The 19,823-nt window shown below is 37.8% G+C and overlaps 1 protein-coding gene across 2 annotated transcripts; it reads right to left on the reverse strand.

Moving 5' to 3' along the window:
- Positions 1 to 750: 750 nt before the first annotated feature.
- On the reverse strand, positions 751 to 16,907 carry LOC134825894 (carboxypeptidase D-like). 2 transcript variants are annotated; one of them, XM_063838090.1, is made up of 12 exons: positions 16,681 to 16,907; positions 16,297 to 16,416; positions 15,883 to 16,079; positions 15,626 to 15,729; positions 15,267 to 15,405; positions 13,715 to 13,906; positions 13,228 to 13,350; positions 12,839 to 12,974; positions 12,556 to 12,625; positions 3,496 to 3,522; positions 1,799 to 2,136; positions 751 to 933 (listed from the first exon to the last, which is right to left on the reverse strand). In XM_063838090.1, the coding sequence occupies exons 4-11, from the start codon at positions 15,638 to 15,640 to the stop codon at positions 1,846 to 1,848; spliced, it is 993 nt and encodes a 330-aa protein (XP_063694160.1). In that variant the 5' UTR covers positions 15,641 to 15,729; positions 15,883 to 16,079; positions 16,297 to 16,416; positions 16,681 to 16,907; the 3' UTR covers positions 751 to 933; positions 1,799 to 1,845. The 2 variants fall into 2 exon arrangements, with proteins under 2 accessions (XP_063694160.1, XP_063694161.1); XM_063838091.1 differs by lacking the exon at positions 3,496 to 3,522 and having other exon boundaries at positions 752 to 933.
- Positions 16,908 to 19,823: the final 2,916 nt, after the last annotated feature.

Consider the following 19,823-nt stretch of genomic DNA (forward strand, 5'->3'; position numbering starts at 1 on the left):
AAATTCAACAAATTCATTTGTTGGGAAAAATGTTTCGAAAAAAAAGGTGCGATAGGCTGTTGAAGTCCTGTTGAAATATTTTTCTTTTTGGCGTGTCGAATGAAATCACAGCAACACCTATCAAACTAGAACTAGAATAAGGAATTTATCTGCAATACTTTGGAAAAATATTTTAAACTCCTTTTTTCAACCACTACTCTTAAAACCATGCCAATTTCATCCAAAAAACCTGAATAAATCAGGTCTTGCTCTTTCAAAAGGTTTGTGCTAAAACTTGGCTAATCATTCACCCGTTCCAGTCGATAACAATAAAATGTCATTTTCACAACAAAGTGATAATTATTGCGATTTTCACACTTATTTCTTTGTGCCGATTCCCATTCTTTGATGTCGGCAAATGTAAAAGAATCATCAATATATAACATGCATGCAAGTAATTGAATAGTAATTAGAATCAAGACGTCTGTGTACATAAACCAAAAGAGGTGCAATTGAAGAAGGTAAATGTCATTCGTTCAGTATTCAACCGTAAGAAGATTAGTCATCCAACAAAGAACGAAATTAAACAAAATGAAGCGTTTTAAAATAGCAATTAAACAACCAGGAAAAGGAAAAACTTACAATCAAATGCTTAAAGGCAGATAAATCACGAAGGCTGAAGGACAATCAACGATCTTTGAAAATTTGAAATAGGCACTTCAGAAAAAAGCCCGAAAATAATAAATCATTTCCAATGCTCTGGGCTGATGTCAGATGAAGGATGATCCTTACATTTCGTAGAACAGTGTCAATAATAACAGTGGTGAAGGGACTAGAGTAGAGGTTACTAGGGGAGAAGGGAGAGGAGGTGGTGGTGAGAGGTAGGGAGAAGGAGTGGGGCCGAGTGAATTTACTTCTTACAGCTGGTGGGGGTAGATCCGTCCACACAGACATCTGGTGTAAGTTCAGGGTTTAGTGTGTGCTTACTTAAGATAATCTGTTGTTTAGCAGAGTGTTTGCTTTCAACAGCAGATCTCTTACTTGAGGATAATCTGTTGTTTAGCAGAGTGTTTGTTTTCAACAGCAGATCTCTTACTTGAGGATAATCTGTTGTTTAGCAGAGTGTTTGCTTTCAACAGCAGATCTCTTACTTGAGGATAATCTGTTGTTTAGCAGAGTGTTTGCTTTCAACAGCAGATCTCCTCAAATCCACTCTGTCGATATACCAGTTAATTAATTATGTTACAAGTGTATACTCAATGATTATTGATGCCTGATTCAATGCAGTGTACACCTGTTATACCTATTGCACAATAATTAATAAATCAGAGCCGCATGGAATATCACATTTTGCGTCATATTATCAATGTATATTGTATAATTCATTGCATCTTACATTATAACAACGCCTACGGGATCAGAATTCAAAATATAGGCCCCTCTGCTAATTCTTATTCTGAGTAAGACACAAATTTACTACAGCTCTAATTCAAAACTCAAAAGTTACAGCACAATGGCTGAACAATTTAGTTCCGAAATAAGAAAATTTAAAATGGAGATATCTACATTCTACACTCAACATATTTTATAGATATTTAGACAACATTTGTTGAACAACAGGCTCAAGTTGGGTTTGCAGAGACTTTAATGGATGAATATAAGCTTATAATTCCTAACCAAAAAACAATGATATCGGCTGATCAACTGATCCAGCAAATCCTTATAATTCTTATGCTTATGATTCCTGTAAATCTACGTTAGCAAGGGTAGAAAACAAATATTTAACAGCAATATCAAGAATTGCAGTAACTCTGTTCACCTGGTTTTCATTTTCTGTTCCGTCTGTTTCTTCACCTTTTAAGTCAACTATATCCGGAGGAAAATCTGTAGGATCAACAGCAAACTCAGGCTCCCCTCCAGGACCTTCTCTTCAGGGCCCTCTCCTATCCTAGCACTACCATTTCCAGTACCGTCTCCGATATCATTGTAGTCAACATTTTCGCTATCGTCCACACTATCATTTTCGTCTACATCTTTATTTCCGTCCATATTCTTAGATTTGTCTATACTTTCATTGTCCTCAACATTTTCATTTTCGTCCTCTCTTTCGGTATTTTCATCCTCAACGGACGAATTTTGTTCATTCGTGTTATTTTCCTGGAAGTTCACCTCATTGGATAACTATACAAGTCATTCCTTTCTTGGTCAACCGGGAATGATCATTTAACTGAAGTTTGCAATCAAAAGTAGCAGTGCAAATAGAAGGCAGCCTGACTATAAAAATGCTCTAGCGTAACTGAATAAAACCAAACCCAGCGATAGCAAAGTTGAAAAAGGAGGGAAGAAAACTCGAATCTTTGCTGATAATAATGATGAATTAAAGAATTATAGAAACTGTGATTTGAGGTATCAGCCATTCGATAGCTTAAACCTAAAGTTTAAATCAAACGTTTATTAATGACCAACTATCTTGGTATTATCAAAATCTGAAAATCAAAGCAGAATCATGCAAAAAAACTCCCATATTATTGTTGTGATTAGCAGATCATGCAAGATACCTTTACAGTCGAGTCATTCAGATCAAAAAGTGCAGATATAGTCGGATCTAGACGGTAGCAGATAGCGTTCAGGACTGCCGCATCCCAATATTCTGGTATGTAGTTTTATCCAGAACTGGTGTTCACTTTGTTCTGACTTACTAGCGAACCCCATTTTAACCAGGCTCGGTTCAGAGTTCAAACACGATTACTACGTCACCGGATGAGTTTTTTCATCTTTCCGTTTCTTGTAAGGCTTTGTCTTATCTAGACCCAGCTTAGCAGTACTAACGAGTTAGTTCTCCCAAACTCATTAATACTGATAATAAAGTGAGGTGGTTTAAAGGTTTCAGTGCAAAGTTTAAGTGAGGAAATTTAGAGGGTTTCAGTCCTTAAATTGTGTCTCACAAAAGTACGCTTAACGGCTGGGTTACAGTTTGATCTGACTGTGTTTTCACAGCATGGCACACAATCAATTAACTTCCAATTAACTAATTACCTCTCAAGTTCAACACACTTCAAATTCTAGGCGGCCTCTTTTGCTCTGAACTACCCTGGAATAAGCTCGCTGAAGTCCTCTGGGTTCTACTTATCACCAGTTACCGAACCAAATATAAAGCTCGAATAGCAGGACATGTTGACAGAAATATTCGGTATTTCATAAATCATGGCTAACAGAACGATCGCTGGCTCTACGTCTAATAAGATATAAATATTTAGAAAGAGGCCCGGCTGGGGTTGTTAGTATGTCGTCAAATTGTCGATACTGATCGTAGTCAAGTCACATGCTAGGTAGGTGGAGAAACATTCCGCACATTTGTCAGGTCACACGAAGTATAACAGGGCTGCACAAATTGGTTTCTGACTCTCATCACAGAACATAAGTTTGCGAACATGCTTCAAATCAGGCGTGTCCTCACACATTCACACGTAATTTCAGGCACTTATCACCCCTAAATATCACACATCTCACGCTAACCTTTCTTGCTTCGTCACGGAAATGTCCCTGCAAAAAGGAACAGTCAAACATTGGCTTCAGACCAAAATCAGGCTGATAAAGATCTAAACTTGTATTAAGCTGTAATGAGTGAAAAAACCTTAAAAGTTCACGGATCTGCTGACTTTAAAGTTACAGTGTGAAGAGGTTACAACAGTGTAACATTATAGAAGAGTGACAGCACTGGTGCTGAGTCTCCTTTGGTGCACAAATTTGTTTATTATATCGACCACATTGTTGTCTCTCTCTCTCTCTCTCTCTCTATCTCTCTTAACCATACTGCTCCCCATCACACTTACTCTCAACACATTACTGGTCTTTAGTTGAAAGTGACAAATATTGAATTATCTATTTCCACAACTTGACAACCTTGGGTATTTGTATCAAGATTAACATCTTAGGAGCACATATATTCTTGACTTGTGACAAATCAGAGGTTTACATCATGACTGGATGGTGTCACTTCATGACTTTTAAGGTATGTAATTAGCAATGCGTTTTGTCAGCACTGTCATCACCACAGTGACCAACGAAGCGGAAAATACCGGAAAGTAGGGGGTGGGGTAAATTAGTGACGTTTTAATCCCAGTGGGATAGCTTGGTCACAACGTCACAACGTCACTAACTTCTTCAGTGACAAGTAGGTTTCTTGTTACACCTTAACTCTCATTAACTCTAGATAGTGGATATCTATATAATTTACGCCTCACATGTATTTATACACACACTGTTCAACACTTTATGTTTCAAAGAATTGTGCTTTTCTAGTACTTTTTTATTGATGTAAATGGACACAAAGCGTAGAAATGGCACTTCCGCGTTAATGACGAAAAGCAAACTCTCATATCTCGACTTTTTTTGTCCAGTAATAAATGGTAGTAAGATCATATTCTTACCAGCATTGAAAATAATTGGATTTTGAAAAGAGAGTCATGCGTTACCACTTAAAAATGACCTTGTATTTTGTATAGCGCAGACAATAAAACCACATACAATTTTTTGCTTGCAGATGCCAAGATAAAAAGAAAAGAGGGACTCTTCTATTTTCTGGAACTCTGTATTTATTCAGTCATCATTACGTTAAGAATCCATGGTCACATTAGTTACCAAGTCAACTTTTATTATAAAAAATTAAATTTAGAGCTTTCTCTAACGACCAACATTAAGTTACACCGTTACAAATATAAGGAGAGATTTACTCTCGTGAGCGATTGGTAATATGATTTAGTCCACATGTTTGGCCGACAGTTTAGCGACCTGCAGTGCGGACTACGGACATACTCTCAACTAATTGCTCTGTTCAATAATACCAGACCACACTGGTGTCATGGCGACTATCAGTGGTATAATTATCATTGTACCGACAGATTTAGGACATCAGGGGAACATTGTCGCACGGTAAAGTGGACGGTACGTGGTAACTATTAAAGTAGCTCCCCACAAATAGAGACATTGTGGCTAATCGTAATTAGGATGCTCTGTTAAAACTTAAGGAGATTATAACACACATAACCCCGGCATGCGCAGGGATTATATTTCAATTTTTCCCGCGACGCGCGGGAAAAATTTATAATAATTTCGAGTGCGAAGCACGAGGGATTATTATGAAAATAACCCCGACGTGCTTTAGCACGAGGGGTTATTTTAATATAACTTAAGCGTGCCGGTGTTATGTGTTATAAACCCCTCCGGGTAAGTGCTAGGACCAACAAATTTGACATTTTACTCTTAATTCTAGCTATATGAGATCATTATGGAAAATATGAAATGGAATTGGGGACTTCCAAATAAATACAACTAAGGTACTATGACTTTTGAAATTGGCGTTATATCTAAACACTATTCCTCAGTCAGAACGTTGAATGAATATGAATATCGATAAGGGGCGTCGAGTTAAGCCTGGCAAGCGATAAAAGCTAATAATGATATCGTGTCATGAAGTTCATCAAAGTAGACGACTATAATACATGGCTTATATCAAACTCGACAAAATTAACCGAACCGGACAAAATCAAATGTAACCGTCGAGACAAGTTTTGGAACTGGTCCAATTAATGTAAGAGTTTAAGTAATGTAGTGTGCTGGAGTTTTGCCAGCGCCTGCAATTAGACCGATACGTAGATCGAGTGTATTTATAGTTCTTACGTTAAGCCATAGGTCACGTGACATTTTTTACCAATGCGCGTCGTAGTAGTTAGTCACGTGATACACGTCATCAAAACACGTGACAGTACGCGGTTGAAATTCTCATGGAATATCAAAACAAAACAAATCTTGTTGAGCCAAATTAGCGGGGCGGGATTATAAAAGCTCTGCCGGGGTTATTTATTCAGCGGGAAAAAACTAACAGCGGGAGCCGGGATTATCAGAATCTATTTAGCGGGAGCCGGGATTATCAGAATCTTATTCTATCCCGGAGGGGTTTATAATAATAGAAAGTAGTGGTATAGAGAAACAGCAAAAAAGCCTTTACTGTTGACACATTGATTCGGCCCTGGTATGACAGTCAAATTACATAACATATCATTCTACTGAAATACTGATAAGACAAAACATCACGCCTTCAAGCTCCCGTACATAAAGATTAAAGAAGCTAGTGGCGCAGCACAGAGAGAATGCCGACTTTCAGAGGATGACACAGTGTTGTTAGGTCACTGGAAAAACACCTGTTAGAATGAGCACTATTGGGGAGGACAGGATGTTAATCAGTAATCAGTGTCCGCATGTCACCACGCAATTCCCCAAGGAGACGCTCACAAACCGCCCTGTACACAAGGTTTAAACTGTGTGCCGTGTTGTTGGAGTAAGAGGGAGGTGGCGAGCTGGACTCCTAGTGCCACACTCCTAGTGCCACACTCCTAGTGCCACACTCAGTTAGTTGCAAGCTAGACTGAAAGCATGGCGGCTACAACCACTTACTGGGCTGCGCTGGGCGGCTACAACCACTTACCGAGCTGTGCTGGGCGGCGGGAGATTTATAGTGCTACTTTGTAACTCTAGGTCCTCACTTTATTTATGGGTTAAGATTGGAGATCTCTTAACTATTAAAATAATAGGAATATTACTGTCTGACGGTGATTGCACGCATCAATCTGACCTGTCAGCCGTGAGACTGACCACTTTAAATAAAGCAGAGTCGGACCGTTTAGCTGGACCATGCTCCACGTTTACACTATATATAAAGATATTTTAGTTGGATTCAATCTTAGGTTTCTCTGTGTACCACCAACTAAACATATTTTTATATTCGATGGAATATTTGGTTTCTGTGCGTAAGTAGGTAGATCTTAGATTTTTTGATTTAATAAAATGTGACGCCAAATGCAATATAAATACTTTTACAGTTTACTTGGTCGATAAAACGAGAAATGAGTAGTAAAATAATTCTGTGATAATGTAATACAATCTTTAGTGAAGTTTTGTGACTGTACTGAATAGTCAATAATATTGACAAAGTAAAATGGTACAGACACAGTATCGTATCGGATTGCGGTAAATTTGACCACACCCTCATAATATAGAGTGTGAAGACACGTGGATTGTATAGTCTACTCGACTGTCAGCATTATCTTTTGTTTAATAGAAACTACATTTTCTCGCAACTGTACACTCTACACAATGGCATATACACTAAGGAGACAATAGTCTTAATTATAAATGTTTTATTTTATCTTTGTACGTCTTAGGGAAATTGCTACTAGTGTCACATACTATGTGGATAAATATAATAATGTTTTAAATGTATTGATAGTTGAATGAGTCTTGATTATAAATGTTTTACTTTATCTTTGGAAAATTGAGGCTGTCACATACATGTAATAATGTTTTAAAAGTATTAATAAGCGAATGATTATGTTGGCGTCGTTGTAAAGAACCAACTGTGGTTAATAAAGGCACAGTGGAAGGTTTCACCAGTTATAATAAAACATTAAACCTAATTCTACTATTTTAGGGAGTGACAGTCAGTGACCAACTATCGAAATAGTTTTAAACACTCACTTATCGCATTGTTTGACATGGACGCATATATTTTGATTAAATTACAATAATTCTAACTTTGTTACAGCCCGACTGAACTCAACATCGTGTCACGTACCGTCTAGCTAGGGTCTCAATAACAATAGTAGGGTCTGAATAACGACAAGTTTCTGATAGTATCACGGTTATTGAGTCTAGATCAGGACCCATCAACCATGACTGCAATTACAGCCCTTTTCGGTGTCTAAGATTAATTAAACTTATGGCACTTGTGCCGATATGAAACAATAGAATTACCTGGGACCCCTGTCTTATCCAGGGTGAGTTATTTAAAGTACACTGCAAATACCGATTATATCTCAAGAATACCGGATGTAGTCAGCAGTCTAATGTCACAGTTAAGTTCTGTTTATATCCCCAAACGGGTGGACTGCACATTTAGTAGCAACATTGCATCCGTCTATAATAATTCCCAGAGCTTGTTGCAGATACGGACCCACAACTTCTTAATATGGGTTCAACAGAAGTGACCGGTACTATTTACTAACAGCTGTCTTGTGAAATCAAATACCTTCAAGTGAAATAGTTCAAATAGAACATTTCTCAGCGCAGTCCGTTATAGACTGTGAGGAGGAGCAGGAGAGAACCTTTAATTATCACACATTTGTAGACTGCGTATATCAGCCCACGTTTTACCTCTAAATAAATATGCAGAAAGTTTCAAAGATATAGTTAAACATTCGATTTCAACATCGCTGTACTATACAGTCTATCTCTTGAGCACGTGGTTAGCAAGTACATGTGATGTAACATCACCTGTGCTCTCAGACAACACAGGTATAAACTAGTAGTGGTCGGAGACAGCACAGGTATGAACCGCCTCCCATTAAATAAAGCACTTAAGATCCCCAAGTAAATGTACTGGAGCTCTCACCAAAACATTGCTCAACATACCTCTAAACTATTTGCGTCACATACCAGATCTACCATGAAGTTACCTAACCACATTCACATGACGTGGTGGTTTTCATTGTGCGTGATGGGATACAGCTGATTATGATCCACCCTTTAAACAGCTGATCTACCCTTTAAACAGCTGATCTACCCTTTAAACAGCTGATCTACCCTTTAAACAGCTGATCTACCCTTTAAACAGCTGATCTACCCTTTAAACAGCTGATATACCCTTTAGACAGCTGATTTACCCTTTAAACAGCTGATCTACCCTTTAAACAGCTGATCTACATTCTACACTTTAAACAGCTGATCTACCCTTTAAACAGCTGATCTACCCTTTAAACAGCTGATCTACCCTTTAAACAGATGATCTACCCTTTAAACAGCTGATCTACCCTTTAAACAGCTGATCTACCCTTTAAACAGCTGATCTACCCTTTAAACAGCTGATCTACCCTTTAAACAGCTGATCTACCCTTTAAACAGCTAATCTACCCTTTAAACAGCTAATCTACCCTTTAAACAGCTGATCTACCCTTTAAACAGCTGATCTACCCTTTAAACAGCTGATCTACCCTTTAAACAGCTGATCTACCCTTTAAACAGCTGATCTACCCTTTGTTCTGCTATAAGGAGCTCAAATATCTGTGATTGCGAAATAATGGAGTTCTGAAAATCAGGGTAAAGTACAGTTAAACCTCAATTAGGGCCTCCGTGATACCGAGCCTATCTTCCTTAACCAAAGTGTTGGTTTTAGGAGCGAATCAGCGTTATCTATAGTCACGTAGATGTAGTCACGTACGGACTACCTCTACGGAATACCTCTATTTACCCTGCCCCTCCATCTACTGTAGATTTCTAACTAGTATGCTGTAGGATTGCTCAATGCTCACTTCATACATATTGCAAGTACTGTACTGAACGATGTTTCTGGACGAAAAAAGCGTTATATTGCGTCTTAATATAATGAATGTGCAAATGGATGAATAAATTAATTAATACAAAGAATAGATTTAATACATGAATAAAAATTATATATATTTATGCAATTTATGGCATAAATGAATATCTTGTTTCCCTTTGCCGCAATATTAAAGTAGCTTCTGCTATAACACTTGAGGAAACGCACGTGCCATTCCTGCGATATCTCCTGCAATATCTCGGGTAAACACCGTAAAAGCGACGGCAAGCATTGTCATAGCAACGTTTACACTTTACATATTCCATCATATGCATTATTTTTACTTATTGTAATGTCCAGTATTAAAAAGATAATTCCCACTGTTACAAGCACTATTGGTCCACAGAAATAAGTCTGTTGATGTATCTGATTTTAGAAACGAATGGAGACGGCCCTAAGTGAGTGATACATTCAACAAAGCACGTGTCACTAAGCACGTGTCACTAAGCTGTGGTACTGAGGTGTGACTCGAGTGTCATAAGACAAATGCAGAAGATTCCTCAATACTGCACCTCTACGAGATTCGAACATTAACACTTTGACCTCGAATAAAAACTGAGCCTCCTGATACGATACTGTACGATATATATATAATATATATATATATATATAATTCCTTACTGCACCACGAGACAAACCCTTGGTTCTACTCTTGGTTCCACTCTTGGTTCTAGACCACGTGCAATGCTCCCCTCGTACAACTACTGCTAGACCCCAGCATCGCAAGCCCAAGCAGGTGCAGTGATAATCAAGAATGTGCACCTGACCATCTTATTGTAAAGGTATGTGTTTCAAAGTTCCAATGTTTCCATCAAAGTCACCGCTCCTGTTATTAATAAACAAGTTTCTTGATACCAAATTAATGATACGTACTGTACCAACTACAAAGTCAAGTTTAGAAACGTACTCCTTGTTGGTAACCAGGGTTACCAGGGTTACCAGGTTGTTGGGATTAATTACAGATAATAAATTATGGTGAGGTACTCAAAGGGACAATGTGACGGCTAATTTTAGAGCTCCTATTAGACTGCGCCCCTGTCTGGAATTTACAAACGACAGGAAGCATACTTTACATGATATTATATATACTTTACCACGTTTTTAACATATATTACTAGATGAAAAGCTAAAATGCATGGAATTCACCGAATGTTTAGCGATGTGGAGGGGGATTATTTAGCGATGACTTAACTAAAATACATCAGCTCTCAATTCCAGCCAGACTTCTTGTCCTTAACATTACCACAAATAATTGGACGCCCCTGAAAACTGTTACCCCGATTGTCTTGCACCAATTTACACATACATTATTTTCAGCTCTGCAACATGAAGGTACAGGATATTCCGAGCTACAAACAAGAATTCCTAAATTGTACTAATTTTACGGAAATGAGTCTGCACATGTGTTCAGTGCAACGCTGCGCAATGCACACATAGTAGTCATACACACCCGATATTTATTGTTCTCCAGATACACCACATACCCCACAATATACAGGCACATTCATGCACATCGTGACTCGACCATTCGTTTTCCTGTTTCACCTATAACAGTACTGTATAACTGTATAAGTACATTAAAACAATTGTACCGTGCTCGAGCACACTTTTAGAACTATATATTTTATAAATACAACAGTGATATTGTGAGGGTACATTATTATACGTTTTGTAACAGAAATGTGAGACATTCGTCACTTATCTGACAGATCCAATAGTTTAATGATAGATCGTAGTTGATTTTTCATCCCGCCCGGCGTCAAATACAAATGAAAATAATTCTTGGATGACGGTTATAAACACCCAAGAAGGGGCGCGCGTTGGTAATCATTTTCGTGGGATAGCCCGACAAAGTGAACTACTCCTCTATAAGCTGCGGTAAGGGTGTCTAAGGACCTTTTGTCCGCTTCAGGATTCCTGGTTCAGGGACAAATCAGCCGAAAGTGCTGATTTATACAAAGACCAGAAGAGCTATAACTTACCAATGACAAACAAGCCTCTGGAGACAACAAGCCTGCATTACTACATTAGAATTTCGAAGCACAAAGTGCAATCATTTAAGCAGTTCCCTGTCATCGGTGTGTCTTAGATAGTTTCTTTGTTTAAAGTTGACAAATAATGTAATAATAAAACTCAGGTTATTAAATTTAAACCCCTATTTCCGAATATATAGGAATACCATCAATAGAATCACCATTCCAAAAAAATGCCACTAGACACATGCAACTTGCTTTCCTAGCAGTTACATTTCGTTGCAAAACTCACAATCAATTAAATGAATAATGTTTCACGAAACATGAACGAGCGTGAAATGCAATATAACAGCACAATGAAACAGCATGAAACTTTTAACAACAGCGAAGAGAACCAACTATGTGATTAGTCGGTGATGACGGAGAATCATATCTCGTGTCAAGTGACAGTTCCTACTTATTATTTGCTAGAAACGAGCTGCCGTCGGTTGGCAATTCTTTTCCGATAAAATACTGATAGTCTATAGTGTTCAACTGTCCTATCTCAATAAGTTTTATCCATAGAATGCAGTGAAAAGGTTATTGATAAGTAAGACAATTTTAATAAAAATAATGCTTTCTGTGCAAAAATAAAGTAGGTAATATTCCTAAGTAAATTCACAATCACGAGAACCAGCTAACAAAGCTAAGCCTGCTAAGCTAAGCCTGCTAAGCTAAGCCTGCTAAGCTAAGCCTGCTAAGCTAAGCCTGCTAAGCTAAGCCTGCTAAGCTAAGCCTGCTAAGCTAAGCCTGCTAAGCTAAGCCTGCTAAGCTAAGCCTGCTAAGCTAAGCCTGCTAAGCTAAGCCTGCTAAGCTAAGCCTGCTAAGCTAAGCCTGCTAAGCTAAGCCTGCTAAGCTAAGCCTGCTAAGCTAAGCCTGCTAAGCTAAGCCTGCTAAGCTAAGCCTGCTAAGCTAAGCCTGCTAAGCTAAGCCTGCTAAGCTAAGCCTGCTAAGCTAAGCCTGCTAAGCTAAGCCTGCTAAGCTAAGCCTGCTAAGCTAAGCCTGCTAAGCTAAGCCTGCTAAGCTAAGCCTGCTAAGCTAAGCTTAGCCTACTAAGCGTTATCTAAAACAGATACACAACACAGGCATTACACATTACATAGATCGCTTGCGTCTGCGGGCTTTTCTCCTTACTTGTGATGGGTTTTTAGCTATCAGGATAAAAGGCACCACCGTCGACTCGTTCTCCATCACCTCAATATTCCTGAGAAGGTTAAATATTTCAATTCTTTGGAACTTGAGAACTGAGAAGACCAGAAAGTACAACAAAAATGTAGACTCAATTTCATGGCTTGCAGACAGAGAGATATAAACGGGTAGCAGGAAGCAGGTACCCCTCCCCTCCCCCGGGTAGCAGGTACCCCCCCCCCCCCCTCCCCCGTGTAGTAAATATCCCCCCGGCCCCGGGTCGCTGTACCTGCGGCTGAGAGGGTAGTAGCCGGGTTTAGACGCGGAGATGTTGTACGTTCCTTTTAGAAGTGGTCTCCAGAAATACCCCTCCGGGTGCCTCACTTTGATGGTCTTACTTACCCCAGATACCGTTATAGTCACACCTGAGGGGCGCGGGTAAAGACAACAAATTACACAAATTATTTCATGCCGCTTTAATCCGTATTTGGACCGATCATATTATGTAGCAACAATTTACAATTTACTAGGGAATGATTTGAACCAACTAAAGCTAGGTACCTGAGAGACCCGCTATGTACTCTAGATTTGACTTCTGAAGTCGGCATATCAGACAATGAAAACAGGATTTTCGGTAAGATAAGGAGTTAGGCTCCGGGCTCGGGTAGAGCTAATTACCTGTCATAGGGCTTCCCTTGAAGTCTGTGACTCGACCCTTGATACCGTAGTTTGCGAGCTTGCTGAAGGCCAATATACTGTCGAAATTATCCGACCAAACATTGCTGTATGTTGAGGCAGCGTCTGAGGATGTGGCAAATTTGAGATTTAAGTTAGAAGAGGGGTGGGTACAGCTGTCGGTATAACGATATTAATAGTAATAATTAGAGTTATAACTATTAAATTATTTATCCTAGTGGGGTTGGCTGAAATATTATCATGCTCCTCATGGTATAATATCATGTTCTTCATTAACTTGAAACAAAATAATAAATATACATATATGTATGTTCTGTCTACAATAAAATGAGTGTCCTCTTAACTAAAAAACCGTTCTGATAATCAAAACAGACTACTCTAACATTATTAGTATCAAAATGAAAATTTCTAGTAATCAATAATCAATATTGATGCTATTTTTATATGATGGATAATGGATTTGACGAACCGGTTGGGTATTTGCAACAACCCAGTTCAATAGTAACTTCAAAGCAGTCGTTGTAAAAGTAGTTCCAATCCTGCATTCCGTTGTAAACCTTGTACCACTTGTTCCCGTTGGTTATACCGTCCTTAAAATCGTCGTGACCGCACTGCGCCGAGGGTTTGTACATTTGTTTGTGATTAAGGGAGTACGTCTTGGCTGAAATGAAGGATAGACTGTTATTTGCTGATATCTGTACACAAAACGAACTTATCTCCATTATTTTAAACTGGTCAGCTGTTTGAGGAGCAGTTTGGGGTTATCATTGTGTCAAACTGTCCGTCAAGTACTGGCAGTTTTATTTCTGTTAAAATAATTGAGGATGAACCCAGAAAGGTGTTTAAAGGCGGCGAAACTTCAATATATCGGGGATATAACATGTCAAGGCAAGTGTTGATCGTTGTTCCAACGTTAGACCCAAATATGTGAACCTCTTTATTGAGTCTAGTGTAATTGTCTGTCAGTATAGTCAGGAGTTTGTCGGTGAGCCCGTGAGCTCGTGTCCCTGAGAAAAGTTAGTGGTAATTTTGTGCGGATTTGAAAGTATTAAACAGCATAGATATAGAGTGTTACCCAACCGTATAATTAACAAGCCATAATATTACCAATATGCTGGGTTACCAAGCCATACTTCTTACACCTTCAGTCACAGACTGTCTGCGACAAAGGTAATGGAGTTATATTTGTTATTAACGAAGCCGTAACTCAGCCACGTACCCTGGGGTATTCAAAACACATTTACTTGAGTGGAACTGGAGCTAATAAGCTTTTGGTAAAAGTTGTTGGTCACTGTTATAGAAATTTGGTTCTGTTGCAAAGCAGAGATCATTAATGATATTAACAAGCTAATTAGATGTTCTTGTATAATTCTTGTATGATTAGACTTAATAAACTTATAAATCATTGAACTAGTTAGCATTTGGCAGAATATTGTTAATTGCAAATCATATTATGTTTAGGTTATTACGTCTTGGACAGTGCAATTTCTATTTCAAACAGACATTTAGTACTTTCAGAAGTCTAGGTTATAACTCTGAAGAATGATATGTTTCTTGAGAAGGGACAATTATTGTACTGGGAGAAAGGTCTGAAGTGACGAGAGCTAAAATTAGAGCCGTTAATCAAACCTCTTCCGAGAATCGGTAAAATACGCAAAAACAATATCGCTAATTATAGAAACAATATCACGAATTATCATTTATGAAATTAAATTTCCGTGTGTTCAATGGCAAAGTTAGTCGGTAAGGGTTATCGAAAGTCTAGTTCACAGGTCAAGTTGGGACGGAAATAATTATTCTCAAGAGAGTAATAATTGTTCTGAATTGCACGACTAATTAATGGCTTTTAAAAATACCAACCACTCACTAATATGCAAAGAGGGAAAGCCAATGATTTAATTATTGGAATAATTAGCTTAACTTTGATTTAAGCTTTTTGGTATCTTCACTGTTTGTAGGCAGGACTTAATTTCGTGACCTGCTAACATGATAAATACCTAAAAAATCATAAAGAAACGAACCCATGCTAATAAAGAGAGAGTCGTCGGGTGAAGCTGCATATATTCCAGAATTAATGTCCGGTACTCCGTCCCAAGGATAGTTTGTTACCAGCGCTCCGTCGTGAAAACTGATGCCCATCACAGCGGGCACTTTCTTAGCCTGGATATAAGTGCCAGGTCAGAAGGGGCCCACATTCAGGAGGAGCCCTTGTCAGACTTTTAATGGCATTAAATGTCAGTAGCAAACTCTTTGATTGGACTTCAAAGAAACGTTCTAAGTAAGTTAGAAGTGTTAAATATTTACGGCTAATCGGATTAAATGGTTATCATTTTTTGTACAATCGATTAAAATGCAATATATCTACAATCTAGAGACTAACGTAATCCTTAATCATTTGCGTTTCCTCGGCAGGTCTTGACACGTACGCCACTAAACCAATGCGATGGGAAGTCCCTGTTCATATCGGTACCATCACTCGTGTATCTGAAAATTTACAGAGAGTAATTTTTCAGGTATCCCTGATATAAATTGACAAGGAAAATGAGAATAACACTTGAAGGTGAATACACAGAAGAATTAACAACAAAACTGGTTGCTGGAGAGGAAGCTTAAACAGGAAACAGTAAGTAAACCTACCTGCCCCTAACACCGGAACAACTCGGATAGGCTTCATCAAAACCGTCAGGGTTAATGGTTGGGATCAGATGAAAGACAGTAGCGTCCAAAATATCCCTCACATCTTGATCAGAGTCATATTGTGTTGACAAGAAGTAAGCTAGCTTCATAAGTAAACCTCGGCCACGTATTTCATTACCATGCATGTTTGCGACATACTGAAAATTGGGTTTTAATAACAAAAATGTTTTGCCTCAACAAATTTGTCTGCAGCAAATGTTAATTTTGTATCTTAATCTATTATTTAATCGGAATTTTAGATCTCGGAAATATCAAACCGTACTTCAGACCCATACCAGTTGATTTTGTGACACTAATGAAATTTCTTGAAAAACATATTTTTAGCAAAATAAATTTAATATTCTAAAAACTTGCCTTAACACTAGGCTTGTTGGCTGTCTGCCAAGAAGATACGTCACTTGTAATCGTTATCTCATGCATTTCATTTTCCCCCGGTGTCTTTCCAAGAGATGAGATCTTCACTAAGTTGGGATACTGAGGATACATAATGCAAATTATTGTATGAAACAGTAAATCAAGCTAATAATGCTCCAAATTTGTCAGAGTCTCTTTTAATAAAATCGTCTTCGAAACAGAGCAAGACAATCCAAGAACGTTACTTAGCAGAAATGGACATGTCTTTAATTACTTTCATTGCTAATGGTTAATTACTACACACGTGAATTTACCAATTATCATGGATTAAATATAATAAATAATAATAATAAATAACAAAATAAAGATTTCTTTAAAACTTACATCTTTTTGCAGGTCAGAAAAACTACTGCCAATGAAATCATTGTCAAAGTAGTTATTCAGGCCAGGGTATTCTTCAGCAGGATCCCAAAACTCGAAAGCATTGCTCCTGACGACAGCAAGAAAAACTAGGGCAGCAGTAATCAGTGTCATAACATGTCCCTATTATAACCTATAAAGTGCTATAATGACTTTACGCACTTTATCTGCAGTTGTATCAGCCTCTCCCTATGTAGAAAATAGAAAAATTAGTGATTTTAAGAAAATGGTGTATGAAATGATCATTTACAGTTTTACATAGTGAAACTAAAATATAGTAGTGATGTTGCCACAATTTCGTGATGGTCTCATACCATACAATACTCTCTAAAATTATCCTGGCTAAATTGCATAGAATGCAAAATTTCATAAGGCATTATGACCCATTCCATCTGAGAGACCCTAAAACAATCATAAACATAACAGGCACAACCAATCTAAAAACGGGCTATTCACAAATCATATTGTTAAGATTGATGTACAGAGTTTTTAAAAAAGGTGATATTTCGTTATGTATCTCTTACGCAACACCAGTGGCATAACGAAGGGCTCCGCTGACCCCGCTGTGCGGGGGGCACCACCTTAGGGGGGCGCAAAATCGTCGTTTGAATGTGGGACACTTTTGAAAAACTTAACTGAGGTACTAGCAAAACTGCACGTTTTGCTCTAGAAACACGCTTTTTTAGAGATTTTTACCGGTGTATCCTCTAAAATCACCTAGTTTGTTCAATTTTAGGGAGTGGCATCAAAAGGGGAGGGGGCGCCAACAGGGGGGCGCATTTTCGGCGGGGGCGCCAACAGGCAACGTTACGCCACTGCGCAACACCCAGCATGCTCTAGAATAGGTCCTGATCCGAAGTGCACACAACTTTACACGCTGGATATAGACTTCAAAATCCACTGGAATCTAGTCCATGATCAAAGTTAGAATTAAACACTGTACTCTAAAGTCGAAGTCCAAGAATGAAAATCTACTAGTGACATTCTTTGCCTAAAAAAATCAAATCAAATAATTGACACAATAAGCTGACGTACATTGTCTTACATACAAAGTCAATATATACTAAATATGGCTAAATTTGAGCGGCGAGGACCCCGTAAACTTAGTGAGCATCCAGGCTTAAATATACAATATAGAACTATTCTTTACATCGACCTGTGTACCCTTAATATAAGATATAAAAGGTTCAAGATATTTTGTATCTGTTCTTGGTAGGAGCCTGTGGTTATGATTAGGATGACAACTATTAGATAGAGCATTGAAGCCCTGTGCTTACCCAGGTAAAATATTTATAAGCGGAAAAAGTATTTGTCCTCAGATTATTCCCATCTAAAATATTCATTGAACCACTTGAAATTCACACATGGCCTTGCAGCTTTAAGTCTAAACTTTATATATCAACAAAATTCCTTTTTATACCTCTTGTCTCCCCGGAAAGAAATCACTGTAGTTTTAAGGATTTCGAATCAAGACACTTCATTATAGTGAAACAAATTTTTAGTGAAACAAATTTAAAATTTTATCCTTTATTTTACAATCATAATATAATAATATTTATTAGCCTCCGTTTTGAAAGTTTTAAATTTTAATATATTCACATTTCTATTTAAAATTCAATTTAATGTATAAATCAATAACTGGCCGCCAATGCCGCGCATTCTTGAAAACAGGATTAAATTGTTTATGATTATACGACAAATAGAAATAAATTTAAAACAATCCGTGGTTTTTTAAAAATAAATTATAATCTTACCTAAATCCAAAGCCAGCTTTGTAAAATTTACTATTAGATCATAATATATCGTCAATTCTAAATATTTACAATGCAACATTTCATTAATCTACATACAAGCGTACTCCAGCCCCTGCACGCATCCGTTCTTATGCGGCGCGGCTCAAGCCGCGCACGCACGTATTATTTTATACTTTTTGCTTTCTAATAAATATCGTGTCAATGTGTACGTCTAAATGTTCATGTTTTGTGTAAACCGAATCCAATTGAGATTAGTGACAAGGATAAGGACCCAAGTGCCTGTACGGCTTTTTCGGACCCCTGTGGACCACTACTCTTGAAATCGCTCTACAACTAGTGAACATTTATAACTGTTATATAATATATAACGTCATTTGACAATTATTATCATTAATCTACAATCTAACTGTCTTGCTGAGGGGGAGGAGTAAACGCTTCACAAACTAAGATACTTACAACATACAAAATTTAAAACTATCAACACGGTTATAGTTAATATCAAGGGCCAATTTGGTATACCTCTATTTCGTTGTAATATCTAGTATATCTTCACATCTTAATACTATAATTCAATACAGTAGGATACATGTTTCGAGAAAGAAAGGTTGGTCCGATTATTAACAAAAGTAAACAAAAGTCCATCAGGGACTCCACGGAGTCGAAAAAGATACACGGCTGCTGTCTGGTGCTGCTAGGCATTTATTGATCAAGATTAGTAGAGGCTCTTACGGGCAAAAAGACGTGTTTTCTGCTACGAGTTTAGAGACCTAACCGCTAATTGGACACAATAGTATGATGTCTAAGGATCGATAATATGTTAAGAAGTATAAATTTGGCCTTATTAGTCACGTGCTATACCAATGCGCGTTTTAAACTTTGACAGTCTATTACTCTAAGGCAAATAAAGTAATTATATTCATATTTTGTCAGCAATAAGATCACATTATTTTCTATTTGGTGTGAAAATATGAGCTAGAACGGACATAATCTCGCTGAGTTATAGCTGTTTGAAATTTATGATGAACGCGCGGGTGCCAATTGATAACAACTAAATGCTTTTGCGCGTAGTGCGCGTCGAAAATTTGGCAAAAACGCTTGCGGAGTGACAATATTCAAACTTCGATAAAGTATATGAAGTGGGTACTTCTCGGAAAGGAAAAATTTAGGCAAACACGATGTGACTATTTTTGGGTTGATTTAATACAACTGCAAAAAATTATTCAAACTTCAAGCAAAAAAGTCAAAATTTTTACCACTTTTTTGGGTTTTTGCCTGCACTAAAATAGAGGGATTTTTAAAATTTTTTAACCATCTTGTGCGGCTGTCTTTTAGCTACCTTCATGCAAATTTTGC

Source organism: Bolinopsis microptera, chromosome 1 (genome assembly GCF_026151205.1).
Source record: "Bolinopsis microptera isolate Bmic1 chromosome 1, MBARI_Bmic_1.0, whole genome shotgun sequence".
NCBI classification, from domain to species: domain Eukaryota; kingdom Metazoa; phylum Ctenophora; class Tentaculata; order Lobata; family Bolinopsidae; genus Bolinopsis; species Bolinopsis microptera.